Here is a 20,114-nt window from a genome sequence, read left to right as displayed (position 1 = left end):
CCCCTCCCAACTTTTCCATAGGGATTTACCATACTCTCAAAAGTCTGCAGTGAAGTCACAGCACGTCAGAGAGTCCTTTTCATCTATAACAAACCAGTTAACAACACTTTTCAGTGTCCTGCCAAACAGCAGGGAGAATTAAAGCTGGGGAGCAGCACATCTGAAGCCTTTCATCCAGACAATTTAAAGCTGAGAAGATTCAAACCACCCATCTCGGTTTTACTAGCTGCATGGGGCAGCATTTAGGTTCCAATCCATGCCTGCCATTCCCAAGTTGTGCCAGCTGCTATATGGAAAGAGTGCAAAAAGGCAGTGCTCAAGTCCTCAGTGTCTTGCTTTTGCACCAGCAAAGCCTGACTCAGCTTTACCAAAGCAAAACACAGCCTACTCTGTCTCCTCATATAAATTAAAGGTACCCAAAGAATATTAATGAAGTACACTCCGTGCTAAGACTTTACCTGATTTATTCTTAAATCATATTTCTTTCAGAAGCAATTAAAAACTCTAACTGACATGAAACAGGTCTTCTCGTTATTTCTGAGAATGGCAAAGGTCTGCCCACAGTCAGGGATCAAAAAATGAGGGTGGGGATGAGAGGCAAGAAGAAAAAGAAAACAAAGGAACTGGGTAAATAGAGATCATTTCTCCTGCCTTCTGCTGGCTGTTAATAAAGGTAAAGATTTTCACAGTTTTCCTGACCCTTTCAACCTCTCTCTTCATTGATCCAAGCACCAAGAAATCATCTCAGGCTTATGGCATCACACAACCTTCTACCAGCAACTAGCAGTGACACAATAGGGTCAAGAATAGAAACCGAGGAGGAGGAACACATGGGGAGCAGTCAGCTAGGGTGGAAGAACTAGTTACAGAAAGTCATTACAAAATCCCTGGTTTAGGTTCTCTATGTAGTAAATCTCATAACAGGACGCATGAAAAAGTGTCCAATGCAACAGCACTGTTTCCTGAATTCACTCCTACAACAACAATATGTAAGAGATGCTCTAGACCTTTACTTTGCAAATCATCTGATAAAACACCCGAGAAGAATGCTGGTCCCCAACTCCTAATACAAGCAGCCAAAATGCTCCTGGGGCCTTCCAGCAGTGCAGTTGTCAGACTTGAAATCAAGCATCCTCCACCCCGCTGTGAAGTCAGGGCGGTAGCGAGCCCAGGGGAAGTTGGGCTTAAAGAGCCAAGAATACCTTATCTCAAAGGATAAGGTGGAGCTTTACTTTTCCCCTCTTGCAAAATTGGTTATTAAGTAATCTGTTTATGTCACACATACCAGCACTCCTAACAGTGGCACTACAGCAAGACATCGTTACCTTCAAGGAAAGGAACATGCAGTGCTCAAAATGAATGGGAATGGATTTCTCACAGGAGGTTCGCTCCTTAGGGCAGTGCCTCTTCCTATTTCTCCCAAGAAAACCTACATTTTCCTTCTTGCACTCTTTCCATACTCCAAACCATACCCTGGCAGATTCCTTGTATCAGCAAGTCACATCTCTGGGTACTTAAGTTCAACATCAATGACGGCCAGTGGCAAGGGGCTGGAACTAAGATGATCTTTCAGGTCCCTTCCAACACAAAGGATTCTGTGATTTTATAAGTAACATGCACTGAATTAATCAACTGAGCCCTCCCAAGGACATACCATTGTCAGGTATGTATGGTTTCTACTAACATTACATTTACTCAGCAATGGCATTAATGATAACTACCCATGCTGAAGATGTTCCAACATCCTGCTGACCAGAAATGTCTGGTTTTCTGCCTCTTCAAAAAGCAACATCTTTCCTTAGTAGTGGGAAAAGAAAATTATCTCTCCTTTCTGCTCAGTTTCTCGTTTTCCTACAAGTTTACTGAAATTAAGAGTAGCTTTAAAGAGCCCTCTTGAGAAATTTGATCAATATTGACTTTTAGGTGCAAAAAATTATTGTAAGAGGAATGGAAAGAAGAGTCGAGAGAGATAAACAGCTTTATGATATGTCTGCTGTTTCCTCGTGAAAGTAGGCTAAAAATAAAAACTATCAGAAAAATAAAATATATCTGGAGGTAACAATTCCACTCACTGTTACCTTCCTCTACTCAAAGTCTTTTAGAAAAGCAATTTATAACCATGACAGGAAAGTAGATGAAGTAATGGAGAGCACTTTGGAGCTAACACCTTCAGGTCTCTCTAGGCAAATGCTCTTTGACTTGAAACCACTTCACTTGCAGCACAGAAATCCAGCAGAGAGACTTAAAAGCATCTGCACCGAGTGTCAGCCTAAGGTCTTCTACCCAATGTTTTATTTAGCCCTTCCATTGGATCTTTTTAGCCTTTCCGTTAGACCTTAAACTGAGAGAGAATAGATTTAGATTGGATAAGAAGTTCTTCCCTGTGAGGGTGCTGAGACACTGGCACAGGTTGCCCAGAAAAGCTGTGGCTGCCCCATCCCTGGCAGTGTTCAAGGCCAGGTTGGACAGGGCTTGGAGCAACCTGGTCTGGTGGAAGGTGTCCCTGGCTGTGGCAGGGGGTTGGACTAGATGGTCTTTAAAAGATCCCTTCAAGCTCAAACCATTCTCTAAGTCTACAATTCACTCTACACATGCAGACTATGACTGTACATGGGGTGCATGTGTGCACATTAGATACACACATACATTAATTAAGAGTACTTACGTACAGGGTGTGTATCTGTGTAGAAAGGTAGATGTAGCTGAGGCATACCTCAGATTCTGGAACCATTTAGGTTGGAAATTTGCCCCTCTAAGGCAAATGAGATCTCTTCAAAGTGTCTTTAATGATTACTTGGCACTGTGGTAATGCCCCATATTTGCCAGGTATGCTATGAATTCTGTCCTCGTCCAGAGTGGAGGGGCTGAGCAGCAACTCACCATACATGTACCACGCATTCATGGTGACCCTGACAGATGCTACAGCATAAACCCTAGCCCCACCACAGCCAGCAGCTCCTTTTGGGATGTAGCCAGGTCTTTCGCAGAAGCCTAGTGAGAATCAAGACACTGCCTTCAGCACACGCAAGGGAATTAGCTGATTACACAGCTCCCAGTCTCTCTGAAGGCTCAGACAAGCAGCTACAGTTCTGAGAGGCTGTTGTATGTAATTAGAAATACTTGCTTCACCTCCTCTTCTCCTTCTTCCTCTCCTGAACTGCAGCTGGTCTGTTAGCCCAACTACATCAAATGAGGATATCTACATCAGAACATGGAGATAAGCACACCACATCTACAAATATGAATTGAAGTACTAACCACAACCTTTTTCAGGAACCTGCAGACAGATCAATGGATGCTCCCACACTGCTCCTCACAAACAAGTTGTGCCATATTCCTGGAGTTTCACTCAGGAGAAATACACACCCCAACAGCATGTGGCCACGTTTAAGGCAGTAAAATATGAGAAATATTCTTCCTCTTTCCCATCTCGAGCGTCTCTGCTGTGCCAAAGTGTCAATTATTCTATGAGCAAAAGGCTAATACAATACCCCTGTCATTCCAACCCTTCAGACAGCAAATGGCCTAATTAAACCCAACACGAAGATTTACAGCCACTGAGCACAGATTACTCAATAGAATAATCTGTGCACCTCCAAAAGAGGAAGAAAACACAGGCCTTTTGATGGAAATGACTGGTTTCATTTGCTGGATGTGCTCTAATTCATCATATCAGAGATAATTTTCCTTCATACTTCTTGATCTTTCACTGTCCATTGCCAGTGACAACGACATGGCTGTAACCCTACAGCTTTCAAAACATTTTAAACCAAAAAGCCACATGCATTTGTTAATAAATAAAGAAATTAGAATAAAATAATATACTTAAGGGAATGCTACCACTGTGAGGTGAACACTGGCCTCCTTTCCCTTCTAGGCACCTACCATCCTTTCCTCCTTCTCCCCCACTAGTTTATCAAGCACACAGTCAACTGATCCCCAGAAACCAAGAAAAAGAGAATCTGCTGCAAATAATTCATTCCCATCAGCTTAATAATTTCCCACAAACAACCTTAAATTTCTTGAAATTGCTTCCGCCTTTGGGATGTCACAACATTTTTAGTTGGAGAGAAAATAAAGCACTTTCAAAGGATTTCCTAAAAAGCGAGGAAACTGTGCTTTGTTAAAAAGTTCCTTTTCAAAGGAAAAAAACTTCTCTTTATGCCTCCTAAGCTAAAAGCATCACCCAGGCAAACATCCACTTGCTGCCTTATGCCCACCCCGACACTCAGTACAAATTCAGCTGGTTTTTCCAGTTCACCTCTCCCTTTGTGACATCTGCCACTGTATTCCAGCACTTCCAAGTGATCTGCAATATTGTAAAAACTATATCCATAGAGGAAAGAAACACAAACAGCTCTGATATTTCAGTCACTTTGGAAGGCACTCCAAAAAGGGCTTTGTGGGGAGTGGAAACGTGTGCCAGCAACCAACAATGACACGCACTCCTCAACTGAAAAAGAAAATTTCTTTAACAAAATCCTCTTCTTTAACAAGTCAGTTTTACCCCGATCAAACTTACTGATGTTTCAATTTTAAGATTAATTACTCAGCAGAACAAAGGCGCCCTTTTTCTCTGCTATCCAACCATGATCATCTTATATGCAAAACTGTAAGCAGTCCAAGGTCTCTTACCTTCCACTTCTTCTTCATCACATACATGTTTAAGGAAGGAAGCCCCTCTATCCAGTACTGCCTCGTCCTCCATCCTGTAGTAATAGAAAAGAAAAAAGGAATGCTCAGACTTCTCCTGGAGCGAGCTGTTTGAACCAGCCCAGGTCCTGGGCAGGTTAACTTGCAAGCTGTTGTTCATGTTCCTGTGGGCACTGCTGTTCTCCTTCCAGAGCCTGTGGTTCCTTCATAGAGCTCCTTCCAGATGCCGTTTGGTTTAAGCTGGCCTCACGTAGCTCGAATTCTAACCTTGAGAGGACATCAGTGGTGACAGGTGGGAGAAAGGTAATCCTGGCTACAAATCTCTGCGGTTTTTCCTGCTTCTTGTTTCTTTTTTTTTCTTTTCCTTTCTCCTTTTTTTTTTTTCCCCCTAAAAATGATGTAGACACACAGGCAAGTCTGGAGCTATCTACGCAATAGCCAAGAGTCTGTGGGATTCCAGTTTCTCTGTTAAGCTCTTCTAGAAGACCATGACGGCAGAACCCCGCTCACAAGCAAGCACACACACTACATAGACGCAGACACACATTCGAATGGCTCCAGCCAGCCTCTTAATATCAGCAGAGCACACTTGTGTGCTGGGAGGCGAGCTCTGTGTCACATGCTGGCCTTACAGAAATCTGACATATGAGGATTATCCAGAGACTGAGCGATAGCAAGTCAGACCATCACAGCAGTCATTTCTGTGTGTCACCCGTTCATTCATCCACTCGGGGACGGGTGTTAGCAGCTGTCTCCTTCCCCCTCCACCTCTTATCTGCTTCTCTGTATAGCAGAGACTCCTAATTCTACACCATAAAAGTCCTCCTGGGACACTGCCCAGAACTCCTGCTGCTGTATTTCACACACAAAATAAGACCCTGCAAGCTTTCCAAGGTTCAGTTCCAAATTCACTTTTGACAAGCAAATAAAAAGATGATAAAATAACAAAGAAAAAAATGTAGCTATATTAAATAATCTCCTTAGAGGCTAAGCACACATTTGCTGCTCATTGCTGGACAGTCACTGTGGAAGCTTTCCATCTTAATACACGGGAGACCAAGCCGGTAACCTGCTTTCCTACCAATGGCAAGAAACAGGCATATATGGATAATGATCAAAAATTAAGACATTTTTCTTATATTCTCTAGATGAAATAGGTACAAACTCAGTACAGAGAGAGACAAAGCCTTCAAACTTTCTTCACATCTCTATTGCTTCCACTTGTTAGCACAGAATCCCAGACTAGTTTGGGTTGAAAAGGATCTTAAAGCTCATTTAGTTCCAACCCCCTCCCATGGGTATGGACACATTCCCCTAGACCAGGTTGCTCCAAGCCTGGTCCAACCTGGCCTGCATGATATCCTATATGTAGTAGCAGCAATAGAGTTTTTTAAGTGCACATTCAAATTCAGGAGAGTACAAAATCTGACCGGGTGAATACCAAGAAATGAGAATGTCTCAGGTTATCTACCATGTGTGTCAACACGGACCCGAAAAACAACAAACAATAAAAACCAGCCACAAAATAATGTACCCAGGCCCTGGTTTTCTGAAAACAGCAGCAGAGCAGACATTCTCATCTTTGCCAAATCTTCCTCCACCACAAACACCTTTACTAACACACTACTGGACACATTCTCAGCTCTTAGTCTGCAGTTCAGCTCCTGTGAATGAGTCTCAAACATGTCACAGATAAAGAACAAAGTGAAATAGGTCAGATTCAAAGCCACTTGGAAGCATATGGAAAGACCCATTTTTCACTCGGATTACCAGATGTCAGCAAATAATACAGCACCATACCCCAAAACAAAGACAAGCATCGCCTCCTAAGTTTAGTTCCAATTCAGACACTTGAAAGAAGGCCACTTCCCCTTCCCACAGGCTGTTTCTGCCTGCATTATCTGCCAGAGACCCAGAATACAGAGGATTTGAAGAACAAACTTCCCTGGCTTAAGGAAGGTACCATTTCACATGCAGCTGCTGCTCAGTGTGAAGGGTAGGATGTGCTTCTTGCCAAGAGAACATACAAAGCCAGCACCCAGGCATGCACATGGAATCCTTCACCGAAAGCTCCAATTTTCATTAAATTATTCAAGACTATACATCTCTCCTAATGCAACAGAAGGGAACTTATTTCATGGATGCTTTTGCCTTTTTGCAATAGTCGTGAAGGCACAGCCCAATTTTTATTTATCTTATTTCCTCCCCACACCAGCACAGTAGCTACTTGCTATAAACACAACTGAAAAAATCTGGAACAGATGGGGCTGGATTTCCAGACCAAACACAAATCACACGTGCTTTATTACTCCGTAAAGTCTGTTCTAACATCCTCACACACAACGTGCCCTGGCGTTTGCCTCCATTCCTTGAGCCCATCCCACACCACTTTCCAAGGTCAGTTTCTCCATGTCATGTCAGGCAGCATCAGTCCAAGTTTGCAGCAACTGAGAAGAAAGTATTATGGCAAGGAGGAGAGAGAAAAGAGGTGAAAGGAAGGGAGCAATTTCCACTGCCTGCAAGGACTGCTGAAAATTCACCAGGTGCCATCCACCTGGTGAAATGGCTGCTCAAATTGGCCATCACAGCAGCACCCACTTGCTGCTGAGCAATAAATGGCACCTTTCTTCCCTTGCACCAGTCCATCCCATTTAACAGGTTGGAAAAGCGCTTAAGCCACACTGCAAGCCTGATGCTTTTCCCCTGAAACAGGCGCAGAGCGGATCTGAAGGAGCTGGGGGGTTTAAAGGGCCAGGAATAGAGCTTGGATCGCCCTGGCATGGCACTTGTTTCTAATCCGCAGGAGTTCAGGGATTAGACTCCCAAGCGCCACCTCCCTTGACTTGGGCTTTTCTGTCCATCTTGGATTACTGCAGGATTTCTTCAGGCCAAAATCTAGCAAGAAAACATCCTTTATCATGTGAAACAACAAGAAAATCTCCACTTAGGTCTTGAGGGGAAAACTGGCAGAGTGCCATCAGTGAAGCACTGCCGCAGAAAAAGGTATTTTCACCATCCCATGGAGAAGACACTGGACAGAAGAAAGGGGGGAGAGGGAAAGGGGGATTTTTTAGGGTCTCTGAACAGAAACATGCCCTTGTTTAAGCCTGGTTTATCAGCTCCTTTTAATAAGGTAAAAGGCCATTCAGACACTTTCTATCTAGATCCAAATCCTCACTGCTGCTATTGCAAGGCTCTGGAAACAAACCTGAAAATTAATAAAATAATAGTAATACTGGGATCCTATTTTCCCTGTCTGTATCAGAGTGAATCATGTAGTCTGACAGAATATACTCAAGTGAGAAAACATGAGCTGCTTCAGTAATTGGCTTGAGTATTGATAGATCATTAGATTCGTACCAGACATTTCTGGGAATGATATGATGTGTCAATAGGATTTTAACAAGTGTCTCACAGGTGAAGACAGGAGAGGGAAACAGGTCCTTGACATAAATAAGGGCTGATGTGGCAATGTGAGCTGCTGCACTGAGGTATCACTCACTACGGCAAATAAAGGTGTCATGTAGCTGGAGAGCCAGAAACGAGGGTTACTACTTGCTGATAAACTTTTACAATTCTTCCCATTTCAAACGGCTTTTGAAATCAGGAAGAAAGACCAGCAAAATCTGGACTGAACAAAGGGAACAAAGAACAGAGCCAGCGCTGTAACTGTATCAGACAGTATAATGCAGAGCCCATGTGCAAACTACATTTGAAGAGTAATCATAGAGTCACAGACTGCTTTGGGTTGGAAGGGACCTTAAAGCTCATCCATTTCCAACGGCCCGCCACAAGCAGGGTCCCCTTCCACTAGACCAGATTCCTCAAAGCCCTGTCCAGCCTGGCCTTGAACACTGCCAGGGATGGGGCAGCCCCAGCTTCTCTGGGCAGCCTGTGCCAGGGCCTCAGCACCCTCACAGGGAAGAACTTCTTCCTAAGATCTCATCTAAATCTCCCCTCTGTCAGTTTAAAGCCATTCCCCCTTGTCCTGTCCCTACCTGCCCTTCTCAAAAGCCCCTCTTCGGATTTCTTGTCAGCCCCTTTAGGCACTGGAAGCTCCTCTAAGGTTTCCCCTGATCCTTCTCTTCTCCAGGCCGAACAAATGCAAGTAAAGTGCCAAAGCACCCTTTTTTCTGACTATGCAAGACACATACGAAAAGGACAGAACATACACAACATTAAAGGAGCATGGACCATTCATCTGTTTTCAGTTGTGCTTTTTGCAGCACCAACTCCTACCTTTTATTGCCAAGGAACCGCCAACACGTGTTGGACCACAATGTGTACAAAACGGCTGCTGGTTAATAGCACATGCTGTATTGAAACAAGGAGGAGGCAAAAAGTAAGAAAGCTTTGCAAGTTTATCATGTTATGACCAAATTATGAGCAATTGCACATTCTGGACTACTCGTCTTTTCAAAGGGCATGTGAAAACTCAAAGGTTTGCTGCTGTTTGCTCACATCTCTCAGGGATGACAGCAACACAAGCGTTTCATTACCGAAGCACACTTGGTAAAGGGGCTTTGGAGAAAGGACATAGCAAACACAGGGTAAGTGTGCTTTCTGTGGGCAGCCCTTTGTCTTTACACTGCTGCCTGAATCACTGGATTCAAGTATTTCCCCTGTCAACTGACACTCTGGTTTTGTCAGCAAGTTAGGAAGGCCATGGGGAAACCCAAAGCTGTTGGGTGCCTTGGATCAATCAGACAGCAACAAACAGAATACAAACCTGGATATAATTATTTGTGTGAAATATCCCAGGTTACATGGATTTCACTCTGGGAAAGGTGCCTCGATGGTTCAGTGATACTGTGCCATTCTATTCAGATTACTAAAGTGCCTTAATAAGACATATTTGAAAACTAGGGGGTATGGACTTCTATCGGTTTGGGGATTTAATAAATTCCAATTAGATCATCTCATTGTTACATGACATGTTTCACTCTACAGAGGTGTTCGCAGGGACTGAAATTAGGTCCCATTACAGGATCTAAATACGAGTCTCAGTTCTTGACTAAATCTTGTTTTCAAAACTCTTACTGACTGGAATGTCAAGAACTCAAAGGGTTTATCTCAACTCATAGGTGAAGCCTATGAGAGCACCTTCCTGAAACCAAGCTAAGAATTATATGAATTTATTTTGACAACATAAGTTGTATCATTTGGGTTTCAATTTAAATATCTGAGAACTTCAGGAGGACACTTCAATTTGGATACCAAAAATCCAATCCAATATGGATCCAAAAATGAAAAAACTATCAGGAAAAATAATTAGCAGTGAACAAAGTTGAAGCTTTCGTCTGCACAAACAACCAAGCAACATTATCAAAACACAGGGAAATCCAAGGGGGATATTGGCAACGGACCCTACAGTAGGTGTAGCAGTTAAAGCCATTGTTTTATTGTGTTTAGATTGCTTACCATAAAATGACACAACTCTATAAAACCTGATAAACTCAGCTGCCTGTTTACTTTCATTTTCTCCTCTTAAAGGAGACCATGGAGCTGTAACTGGAGACATACCAGCAAGGAGAAGTCCACATTTCCTTCAAGCTTAGTTTGGAAATCACAGCATCTTGGTTCCAGACCTCTCTGCACTAGGATGAGGTGAACATCTACCACTCAGCACTAGGTTCCTGCCATCTTCCCTATTCATCTGCTATAGTGACTGCAGCTAGAGCCAGGAAAGGGTACAGAAAGGAATTCAAGACTGCATTTACATAGGAGCTTTATGAGATGAGCCAATCAAAAGGAAGAAGTGATTTTGGACTGCAAATACTATGAATATATCTGTTTGAGACTAACATAAACCAAACATTTCTGCAGCTTCATCTTCTGCAAAGCATGAAATATAAATCACAAATAAGTTTTCTCTAGAGGCAGAATGGTGACAGGTTTTAAACCCACAAGCAGCAGTGGATTTTTCCTAAAAACTATCATTTCAGGACAGCCTGGGGGATCTGAGTTGGCGTTTTTATGCCATTTATTTCTGTGACAATCTCATGTCCTGCAATATTTTTGTTAGTTTTATGCCTCACAGGCAATTTCTTATTTGACCACGTTTTACCCATCCAATTGGATATCACTACGTATTTTTTCAGTTTTGGCTACTAATGGAAAAAAGAAGATTTTGGTATGAAAATGTTCCTAAAATCCCCAACCTGCTTCAAAATATTTGCTTGAGAAAAAAAAAAAAAAAAAGCCATGAGCAAATTCTCAGTACTTTGAAAATGGGAAAGGGGCAGAAGGAGAGAGCACAATCCAGGGTGGACTGAAGAGAGCTAAGGTGAAAACATGACCCCAAGCCATAAAGTGTTTGCCCCACTCAAAATTAGTCAGTGTTCAACAGATCAATAATTCAGTGCATGACCCAAGGCTCAGCAAGCCTTAGATAAAACCTCTCCAAAGGGCTGACTTCCGAGAGCATTTTCATGTGCTCTTCAACTAAACCCGTGTCTATGTAAAAACAATCTTGTTTTATGAAGTAGCTGCTTGTTCAAGCCTCATGTGAGAGCTCTTCTTGAGAAACCAGTGCCTAAGTGGACTGTGTCATAAGATCAGGTATCACAGACTCAGAACTGCAATATTACAAGCATGGATTTTACACCAGCTCAACACATGACTTTCAAATGGGTACAAGACTTCACAAGTCAGTAGCAGACAGGATCTGTAAAGAAATCCTCTGTCTACTATATTTATATATACATACACACACACATAAATACATATATACACAAACACGCAGCTATATAAACCTAGACAAAGAAATAGTCTAGAAATAGTTCTGCTGTCCTCAACATAAAAAGGACATGGAACTGTTGGAACAAGTCCAGAGGAGGACCACGAGGATGATCAGGGGACTGGAGCACCTCCCATATGAAGACAGGCTGAGAAAGTTGGGGCTGTTCAGCCTGGAGAAGAGAAGGCTGCGTGGAGACCTCATAGCAGCCTTCCAGTATCTGAAGGGGGCCTACAAGGATGCTGGGGAGGGACTCTTCATTAGAGACTGTAGTGATAGGACAAGGGGTAACAGGTTAATACTTACACGGGGGAAGTTTAGATTGGATATAAGGAAGAAGTTCTTTACTGTTAGGGTGGTGAGGCACTGGAATGGGTTGCCCAGGGAGGCTGTGAATGCTCCATCCCTGGCGGTGTTCAAAGCCAGGTTGGACAGAGCCTTGGGTGACATGGTTTAGTGTGAGGTGTCCCTGCCCATGGCAGCGGGGTTGGAACCAGATGATCTTAAGGTCCTTTCCAACCCTAACTATTCTATGATTCTATGAAATAGCAACTGTAGGAAATCTTCCCAGCACCTGCTGAGTATTTGGGTACACTGGGGCTCAAAAAAGCAAGGGATAGGTAGCTTGGACTTTACATGGTTTCCTACCTACAGAAAGGGATGTTAGGGTGGGTGCCTCAGCATTGCCAGCCCACCTTGTAAAAGCAAAAGGTTATCTGGAATGGGAGTTCCTGGGGTTAAGTCCCCTTCCCACTCAGCAAAGGAACAGGCAGTGTGTACAGTGTGGGGTGGAGCAGCACACCCAGTGGCACCACTAACCCAGAGCCAGTTTTCCGCAGGGAAAAGAGTCCAGGACTCCCCATCCCAGCTTCCCAGCAAGCAGCTCCTGCACTCATCCTCCCACGTGATTGTTTGGGGGGGGAAGTCTCTGTAGCAATAACCCCCAACACACAAAATGTATGAGACCATCTTACATCTTAATTTCACTTCTCTAACAGCTTGGAACTTTTCCTCCCTTCAGGCTTTACACTTTCAAACGCATGACTCCTAGAGCTGCGTATTTTCCTTCCCTTCACCTCTGAGATGCTGAAGTCGCTCTAAAAGCATCACAGATCTCTAGACCACCAAAGTTAATATCATCACAACTAAGCATGCAGTACAGAACATATGCTGGCTTCACGCTTTCTGCTGGAAGGAGGACAGACAACACCTGATCCAGCACAATGCTGGGCTGGCAGAGGCAGAAAGCACGGTTGTATAAAACATTTTGGACAGATTTGAAACAACCAAGGGAGCTAATGCACTTTCAGCACTTCACAGAGTGCAGTCACAGCACTTCTGATCTAGCTCTGGGTGTACTGAAGTGACAAGCGATTTCATGATATGCTGGTTTCACAAACATAATCCAGCATAAAGGATATTTTTAACATGGATGATTCCCGTAATCTGCTTCAACACTCAACCTCATACACAGTCCGTGTGGCACGACTGAGCAGCACACAAAGCCGTTACATGAGCAAGAACTCGTGAAGTGTGTGTATTACCAAAATCCTGATGCAACCACAGTGTCCAGCTATAGCCTGAGACCTGGAGAAAGTGCATGACAGAGAACCAGGAGTATGTCAGGGGTTTATTTGAGTTTGAAATAGTACAGATCTTGGTGGGGTAAAGAAAGAAGGAAGACAAAATAAACAAATCAATCTCTGCAAACTTTACCTGGTTACTAGATGAAAGTCCCTGTAAAACTATGTATTTTCTACAAGTTAGATGAGTTACCCAAAAGTAAGAAGGAAAGTGATGCTGTTTGAGATCCCATCAAGAGTGTGATCAGAGCTCACAGCTGTAAAACGAAGACAAGAGGCAAATGTCAGCACACACACATAATCCAGGCAGAGGAAAGGCAACTTCCCCCAAAAACATCAGATGAGCAAGAAAAACAGTAGGCTTTCAGGGAACAAAGCGCTCCAAGCTACCCTCATATGAATGACAACTCTTGTCCAGACTTGATAGTGACTGCTTCCCAGGGAAAATGAGACAAAATCTCTGCTGAATGTCACTGGCATCGGTCCCAGTGAATACATAAAATGCCAATTTAATAATCGTCGATCAAACTATTGCAGATGTGGCTGACAGAAATGCAAAGAGCCAATTTGCAAAGTAAATGCCCTTTTTTCCTTCATTAGCTGCTCCGGAAGGGGAAAAAAATAAAACCACTGCCCCCTAAACAAACAAACAAAACTCAAACAACCACAAAAACATAAAGCAAGTTTACTGAAGATGAAGGAACAACATTTCCAGAGAGGAGAGAGGGGTGAGAAACATAAACCCAAGTTATTTTAAAGCCATCTGAGAACTGAAATTAAGAATTTCATCACTTCCACCAATTTAAGCTCCTGCCAGAACAACAGGAGCAAGGCAGTCCCAGCCCACAGCACCACGGACCCCAGGAGCCGTTCTGTCTCTCAAGACTGCCAAGTGCTTAGCAAAATACCAACAATGCCAGCACAAGCCCAAGAACCTAAAGGAACACTGGTCCCTCACTGATGACCCCTATGAGGGGCATTCAGCAGCAGTGTGACTGCAAGTGACAATTCCTCCCTGCATGACCATGGCAGACCTGTGATCCCAGTCATGGAGAGCAGCCTCTTGTGCCTTCTGGGGGCTGTCATCAGGCTGCTGGGGCAAAATCATTGATGTTTGATTCCTGGCTACTGCTGTCCAGGCTTACACCACATAGAATCCCAGACTGGTTTAGGTTGGAAGGGACATTAAAGCACTCATCCAGTTCCAATCCCCTGCCACAGGCAGGGACACCTTCCACTACATCAGGTTGCTCCAAGCCCTGTCCAACCTGGCCTTGAACACTGCTAGGGATGGGGCAGCCACAGCTTCTCTGGGCAACCTGTGCCAGTGCCTCTACTCACAATGTCATGTCATGGTAGCAGAGAGGTACGTTTGTTGGTTTTGCCAACGTTATCAGACAAAGAAAATAGCTGTCAGAACACTGATGACCACTGGGAACCTCACTGCCATGTCTACTAGCCTCATGAAAGAGCTCAGCCACACGTTCACACTCTTGACGGCACCTAAAAAAACAGCAAACAGAGATTTCTTATGATTCTCCATAACATTCCCAGCAGTGGACAACAGGGAGCAGGTCAATATTGTACAGAACAATGCACTACCTTCAGGTGCCCCTTGCCCTTCCACGCACAGAGCTCATAGAGCAATGAGACCAATGCATGACGATGACCCAGTTACTACCTTGACTTTGAATCGTGGTGCCACTAAAGAGCAGACCAAGCCCGTGATCTTTAAACTCGGACCTGCAGACTATCAATTAGCCATTAATAAGAGTTTCGCCCAGACCAGGCAGGGGCACATGATGGTGTTTTTCCTGCATTAGTCAGTGAACGGAGGATATGGGTTCTTTCACGGCCAGGACACCAAATTAAACAGGGAGGAACATGACGCAGAATAAAAGCAGAGTGGTAGAAGCAGACAACGCATGATTCTGCATAAAGTCAATCCATTTAGAAATGTTAAACTCACTTTACCAGCAAAATGAGTTAGCTACTGGATTGGCATTTTGCTTCATGGGAGAGTCATGTTCTTAATTTGGTTCTAAGTGCCCTAAAGCTGGATTTGCTGTCTCTAACCACAGCCGGGAGCACGTAACTGAACCGCTGAGCAGGCAACTCCCAAGTTTTAACAAGAGTGTCCCTTAGATGACATCCAGTCAAGGGCAGCCCAAAATAGACTTACTCATATCAGCCCAAAACAAGTCTGAGAACAAAACCATAACCCAAGAGCTGAAAAGTAGTTTCTTGCTAGAAAGTGTTCACAGCTACTTCTTACAAACTCCTTTCTAGTAACCCATCACCATCCAAAAAACAACTTGGGGTGGGGGGAAAGTGGTAGAAGCATAGTTATGCTGACAAGCACCACTAGTGCAGGAGATCCTGGATCCTCCAAAGTACCCTAAAAACTAGTGTGATGACCAGTGAGCTTGTCTACAAGCCCAAGCAGATTTCTGCAAGATAAAAGGGACTTTAGGACAGATATTTTTTTCAGGCAATGGCTGAAAAATCTCATCTGCTCTAGGGATAGACTTAAAAAAAAAACATTTTTCTGGATAGAGACAGCCTAGAAGATTAAGACCACATGTATCTTCCTTCACCAAAGAAAGGCTACTGGTATTACTCAGGCTCCTGTAGTACAGCTGATCCTGACTGACCCCAGAGATATTCCAGACCATATGGCGCCATGGCTCAGCATATAAAGCTGAGGGAAGGAGTAGGAGACATTCAGAGTGATGTTGTCTTCCCCCAACACCGTTACACATGATGGAGCCCTGCCATCCTGGGGATGGCTGAACTCCTGCCTGATGATGGGAACTGGCAAATTAATTCCTTGTTTTGCTTTGCTTGCATGTGTGGCTTTTGCATCACCCATCAAACTGTCTTTACCTCAACCCATGACTTCTCACTTTCGCCTTCCAATTCTCTCCCTCAACCCACTGGGAAGAGGGAGCCAGAAGTGGTGTGGTGCTTAGCTGCCAGCTGGGGTCAAACCCAAACAGTTCTTCTTGGCACCCAACATGGGGTGCAAAAAGTTCCAAATAACCAGGGATTCAACTGGAATGTGCTAGATCAAGTTCATAGCTGTTACTGCTGTTTAGCTATTAATTGGTAGGCTACTGTGTATTTACCATAGGGCTTGCTTGCCTCACTGTTTACTGGAGTCTAGTGCTCATTAGCGGATGCTTTATAGTTTTGCTGCTTATTGGAGTGCTTATCATCTGACTCTGCTATGCTGGGAACGGTCTGATAACAGCGATGGTGGTGTACCCGGTCATGCTGTGACATCTCAAAGCGTGTGGCCATGGCTGAACCCAAGACAGAGCAGCTCCACCCCTATGGGACTGCAGTCTGTGGGTAAGCCCAAGCTGGAGAAGGTGCAAGGGGAGAAATTCATCACAATGTTAAGCCCTATGGTCTGGTTGAAAGGAACTGGGGTGGACATTGTAATGGAAAAAACCTGTAAATTGTTGTAACCCATAATTTGAGTTGCATGTTACAGAAACTACTATAGCAGGAACCAACTGAAGTAATGGAGGACAAGACTTCCAAGAGGCAGTGCAGGTGCAGCAGTGACGAATCTGAGCTGGCTTTGGTGCCCAGTAACTCCATTCAACACAGCACCTCTCCTGTCCTGAGTGACCATTATAAGAGATGGAGCCCAAAGTCACAGACTAAATCAACTCAATGGACATCTATGGACAATTTACAGACCTTTCACAGGGGTGGTCCACAGACTATGGAAATGGTATCTGTGTATTATATCAAAGGATGGGAAGGGGGGTGATGGGTAAGGAGGATGTGTTGGATAGGGACCTGAGTATCATGCAAATCGTATGGAATAAGGGGTGGAGAATATGCTGGGTTTGGCTGGGTACTTGCACTCCGATTCTCTCCTCATCCCACCAGGGAGGAGTGAACGAGATATCAGGCTTATTTGCTCATGTTATCACCCACTGTCTGGTTCCATTCTCTTCTTAACGTGCATCTGCCTCCATGTGTCTGGAGGCAGCCATTCTTTGGGAAGAAACCTCAGAAAACCAACTTTCTATAGCACACCCATTTGGTGTGTCAGGTGTGGTCACAAGGCAAGCCAGCATGTCTGGGGATGGAGAGGGCAACCCAAGGCAACATTCGTGGTCAGCACCCACTGAGCATAACCTGCCCAGCTTGGTCATCACATGGCCTCTCCATAGCTGTTCTAATTCATCCCCGACTCACCAGAAATTCTTTCAGCCAGGATTCCTGGGTATATATAACTGTAGTTATATAAGCTGGTGCCTGAAGATTTCACTGCTCATCTTTAACCAGACATCTCCATTCCAGAAGAGGGTACAACAGCGGCCAACTCCAGATAATTTTCAACAGGGTTTGGATACAAAGCTGCCTTTTGTCCCTTTGGTGATAAGGGTCACGGTAAGCAAAGGTGATAAAAGGTACTCCTGGGTGACTCGGAACCAGTCACACATATCTTAACCATCAGCTGGAGGCACTTTCTCAAATACAGGCTATAACCACCTATCACTTAACCCAGCTTGTAAACCTTCATATAATCACCACTTGCTTGGAGACACCTGCTAACAAAGAACAGCTTTGTGCCCAGCATCTCATTGCAACATAGCTGTTTAAAGGTAAAAGGAAAATTGTTGACAGCAACATTAAATACCAGTTATCTGCACCCATTATCTTGCCTTTTTTTTATTGCTACGTGGAATAACTGGTCTGGGAACAGAGCCAGGAAAGTTGGGCTGAGACCACAGTGCAAGACTTCATAGACATTACTGAGAATTTCAAACTAAGGGTCATATCCAGAAGTGTACTGACTTCTTCATGGAGAATACAAGATATCCTTCCTGAGTTACAAGTTGAACCTCCCCAGGAAAATACTAAGCTGTTCATAACCCAAGGCATTAATGTACCAGGAATACTTAACACAAATGTTTCTTTTTCATCATTTAGAATTAAAAAGGAAGAAACATTTTCAAGAAAGACAGCTTCATTTGTAGAAAAGTAATTACATAAAGTTTTAGAGTTCACAGAGATCTCTGCACACTCCCACATTTCTCCACTTCTGAAGGCTCAGAGGACATTCTGGTTACTTGCCGGGAGATATATTTTGAGCACCGTGAGCTTAAGCTGTTTTTTGCAATGCTTTTTAATAAATTAAGTTGTATACCTAATGTTCAGTGAACTGCACTTGGTCTGGGCTCTTCTAGCTTGATCTTTAAGTAATTATTTTAAAGCTGGAGACATGATCTCCTTTTATTCAGTGTCTGGAGAGGATTCTGACGCTAAGATACAGTTGGGGCTTCCACGAAGATGTTTTGTAGCATATTCCCTTTCAACAAAAAATATGTATCACATTTCTGGAAAAGGGAAGATATGGGTGATCCATAGCAAACTTAGGAAACCTCGAGGTTTTTCTTTTGTAGCAATTCTTGACATTTCACTGTTTTATTCACAGGTTCGGAGTGTCCATCCCGGGTTGAACTATAGGATGATAACCACAGCTACATGCCCACTCCTGCAAATACGAGAAACTGAGTAGTCAGAGCACCATGGTTGTAGTTCAGTGCCCACAGTAGTCAAGGAGGGGTGCCTGGGCTTGCCTACATTGTCAGTGAAGCATGGGCCCAAGCCCACACTCAAGCCCAGACTTGCTCACATTCTTTCAATGCTAGCAGGCTCCCAGGCCTTCTTCAGTGCACGGCTAAGGTGGAAAATTCAAGGTCTACCACAAAGCCCAACAGACCCAATTTTTCTTTCTTGCCAACGGACATCAGCAAGGTCCCATGGACACACCAGCATCAGCAGGCACAGTGCATGATGCTCCTTGGGCAGACCACGAGGCTTTGGGCCATGGGAAGCTCTGAGCCACTGGGTTTCGCACACCAAAGCCAACTCACAGAACAGGGCTCCAACCACAACAGCAGCATTGCCAGGGACAAGGAGAGCTCGGCTCAATGTCTCAATATCTCTACTCTTGGCATTGGGTAGAGACACTGGCACAGGTTACCCAGAGAAGCTGTGGCTGCCCCATCCCTGGCAGCACTCAAGCCCACACTGGACAGGGCTTGGAGCAACCTGGTCTAGTGGAAGGTGTACCTGGCTGTGGCAGGGTGTTGGAACTGGATTGGATTTAAAGTCCATTTGAGCCCAAAGAATTCCATGATACTCTGCTGGTTTTTTACAGTCACATAACCTATCTACACTGAGCAACGCTAAGCATTGGCCAGATTCATTCAAGGGAGCGTTTTCCCAGTTCAAAACACAAGAGAGTCATGTACCTTATCTACCAAGCTAGACAAGTCACTTTGGTCTAACATGAGGGATCATATTGAAGACTGATTTACTCTAACAGGGTGTCAAAACCCACTCCCCTGGGCACAGTTAAACCATATACTATTTGCTGAAGGCCAAAGAAGGCATTCTCAAAGCTTGTACAACACAGCAGGCATACACTGCAGAGACAGACTGCCTCCCCTAAAGCCAGACCTTGGCTTTTCAATATATAAACTGATCACTTACTATTCATAAGAAGGTAGAAAACCACAAATACTATTCTATTCTGAGCTATGGAAAAACCTTAATTTATCACATTCCTGTAGAAGCACTTCTTGCTCTTAACATGGGAATAATCTTTTCTTTCCAAACACATTTTGTGGATGTCAGTAACACACCATAGATTTAAACTCACTTTGAAATGGAAGCAGTTCAAAAGTTGACACTCTGCAAGCAACATCTGTCTATTCAAGATGGTTTTGCAAGAAATTAAGTGATGTCAACTGGCACTGCCACAGGTGAGCTTTAACTGAAAACACAACCTAGGCCTTTGGTGACCTCTGTAGGTCCCTTCCTATGAAATATTCCATTAACTTCTAACTAAATATTGTATTCTAAACCTCTCCTTAACACCACCCTTCAAGTCCCTATCAAAGATGGACTGAAAACTTTGCACTGGTCTCCGATTGATTTCTAACCCCACCCCTCACACAGCCTACGGTTACAATCCAGACTTCGTTCCTACACCTGTCCATCCCCGTTCAATATGTTCTCTCCACTCACTCTATCATCTCACCCTTGTTCCTCCTGCTCATACCAGTGGAGCTATGCACACCGGACTCAACCTACTGCACTTTAGC

General features: G+C 44.0%; 1 protein-coding gene across 7 annotated transcripts in view; it reads right to left on the bottom strand.

The window, feature by feature from the left end:
* SLC4A4 (solute carrier family 4 member 4) overlaps nucleotides 1–20,114 on the bottom strand; it is a 205,341-nt gene that overhangs the window by 139,288 nt on the left and 45,939 nt on the right. For all 7 annotated transcript variants that reach the window (XM_061472197.1, XM_061472196.1, XM_061472198.1 and 4 more), the window contains one exon: nucleotides 4,636–4,709. In XM_061472197.1, coding sequence (XP_061328181.1) covers nucleotides 4,636–4,708 — 73 coding nt within the window. In that variant the 5' untranslated portion in view covers nucleotide 4,709. Of the gene's footprint in view, nucleotides 1–4,635; nucleotides 4,710–20,114 lie in introns of those variants that run through there.

The sequence above is a fragment of the Pezoporus flaviventris genome, unplaced genomic scaffold, assembly GCF_033815535.1.
Source record: "Pezoporus flaviventris isolate CSIRO_AGI_PZ_B2104156 unplaced genomic scaffold, CSIRO_AGI_Pfla_v1 ptg000070l, whole genome shotgun sequence".
Classification (NCBI taxonomy): domain Eukaryota; kingdom Metazoa; phylum Chordata; class Aves; order Psittaciformes; family Psittacidae; genus Pezoporus; species Pezoporus flaviventris.
Note: the sequence above shows the minus strand (reverse complement) of the source record. Positions and strands in the feature narration are given on the sequence as shown.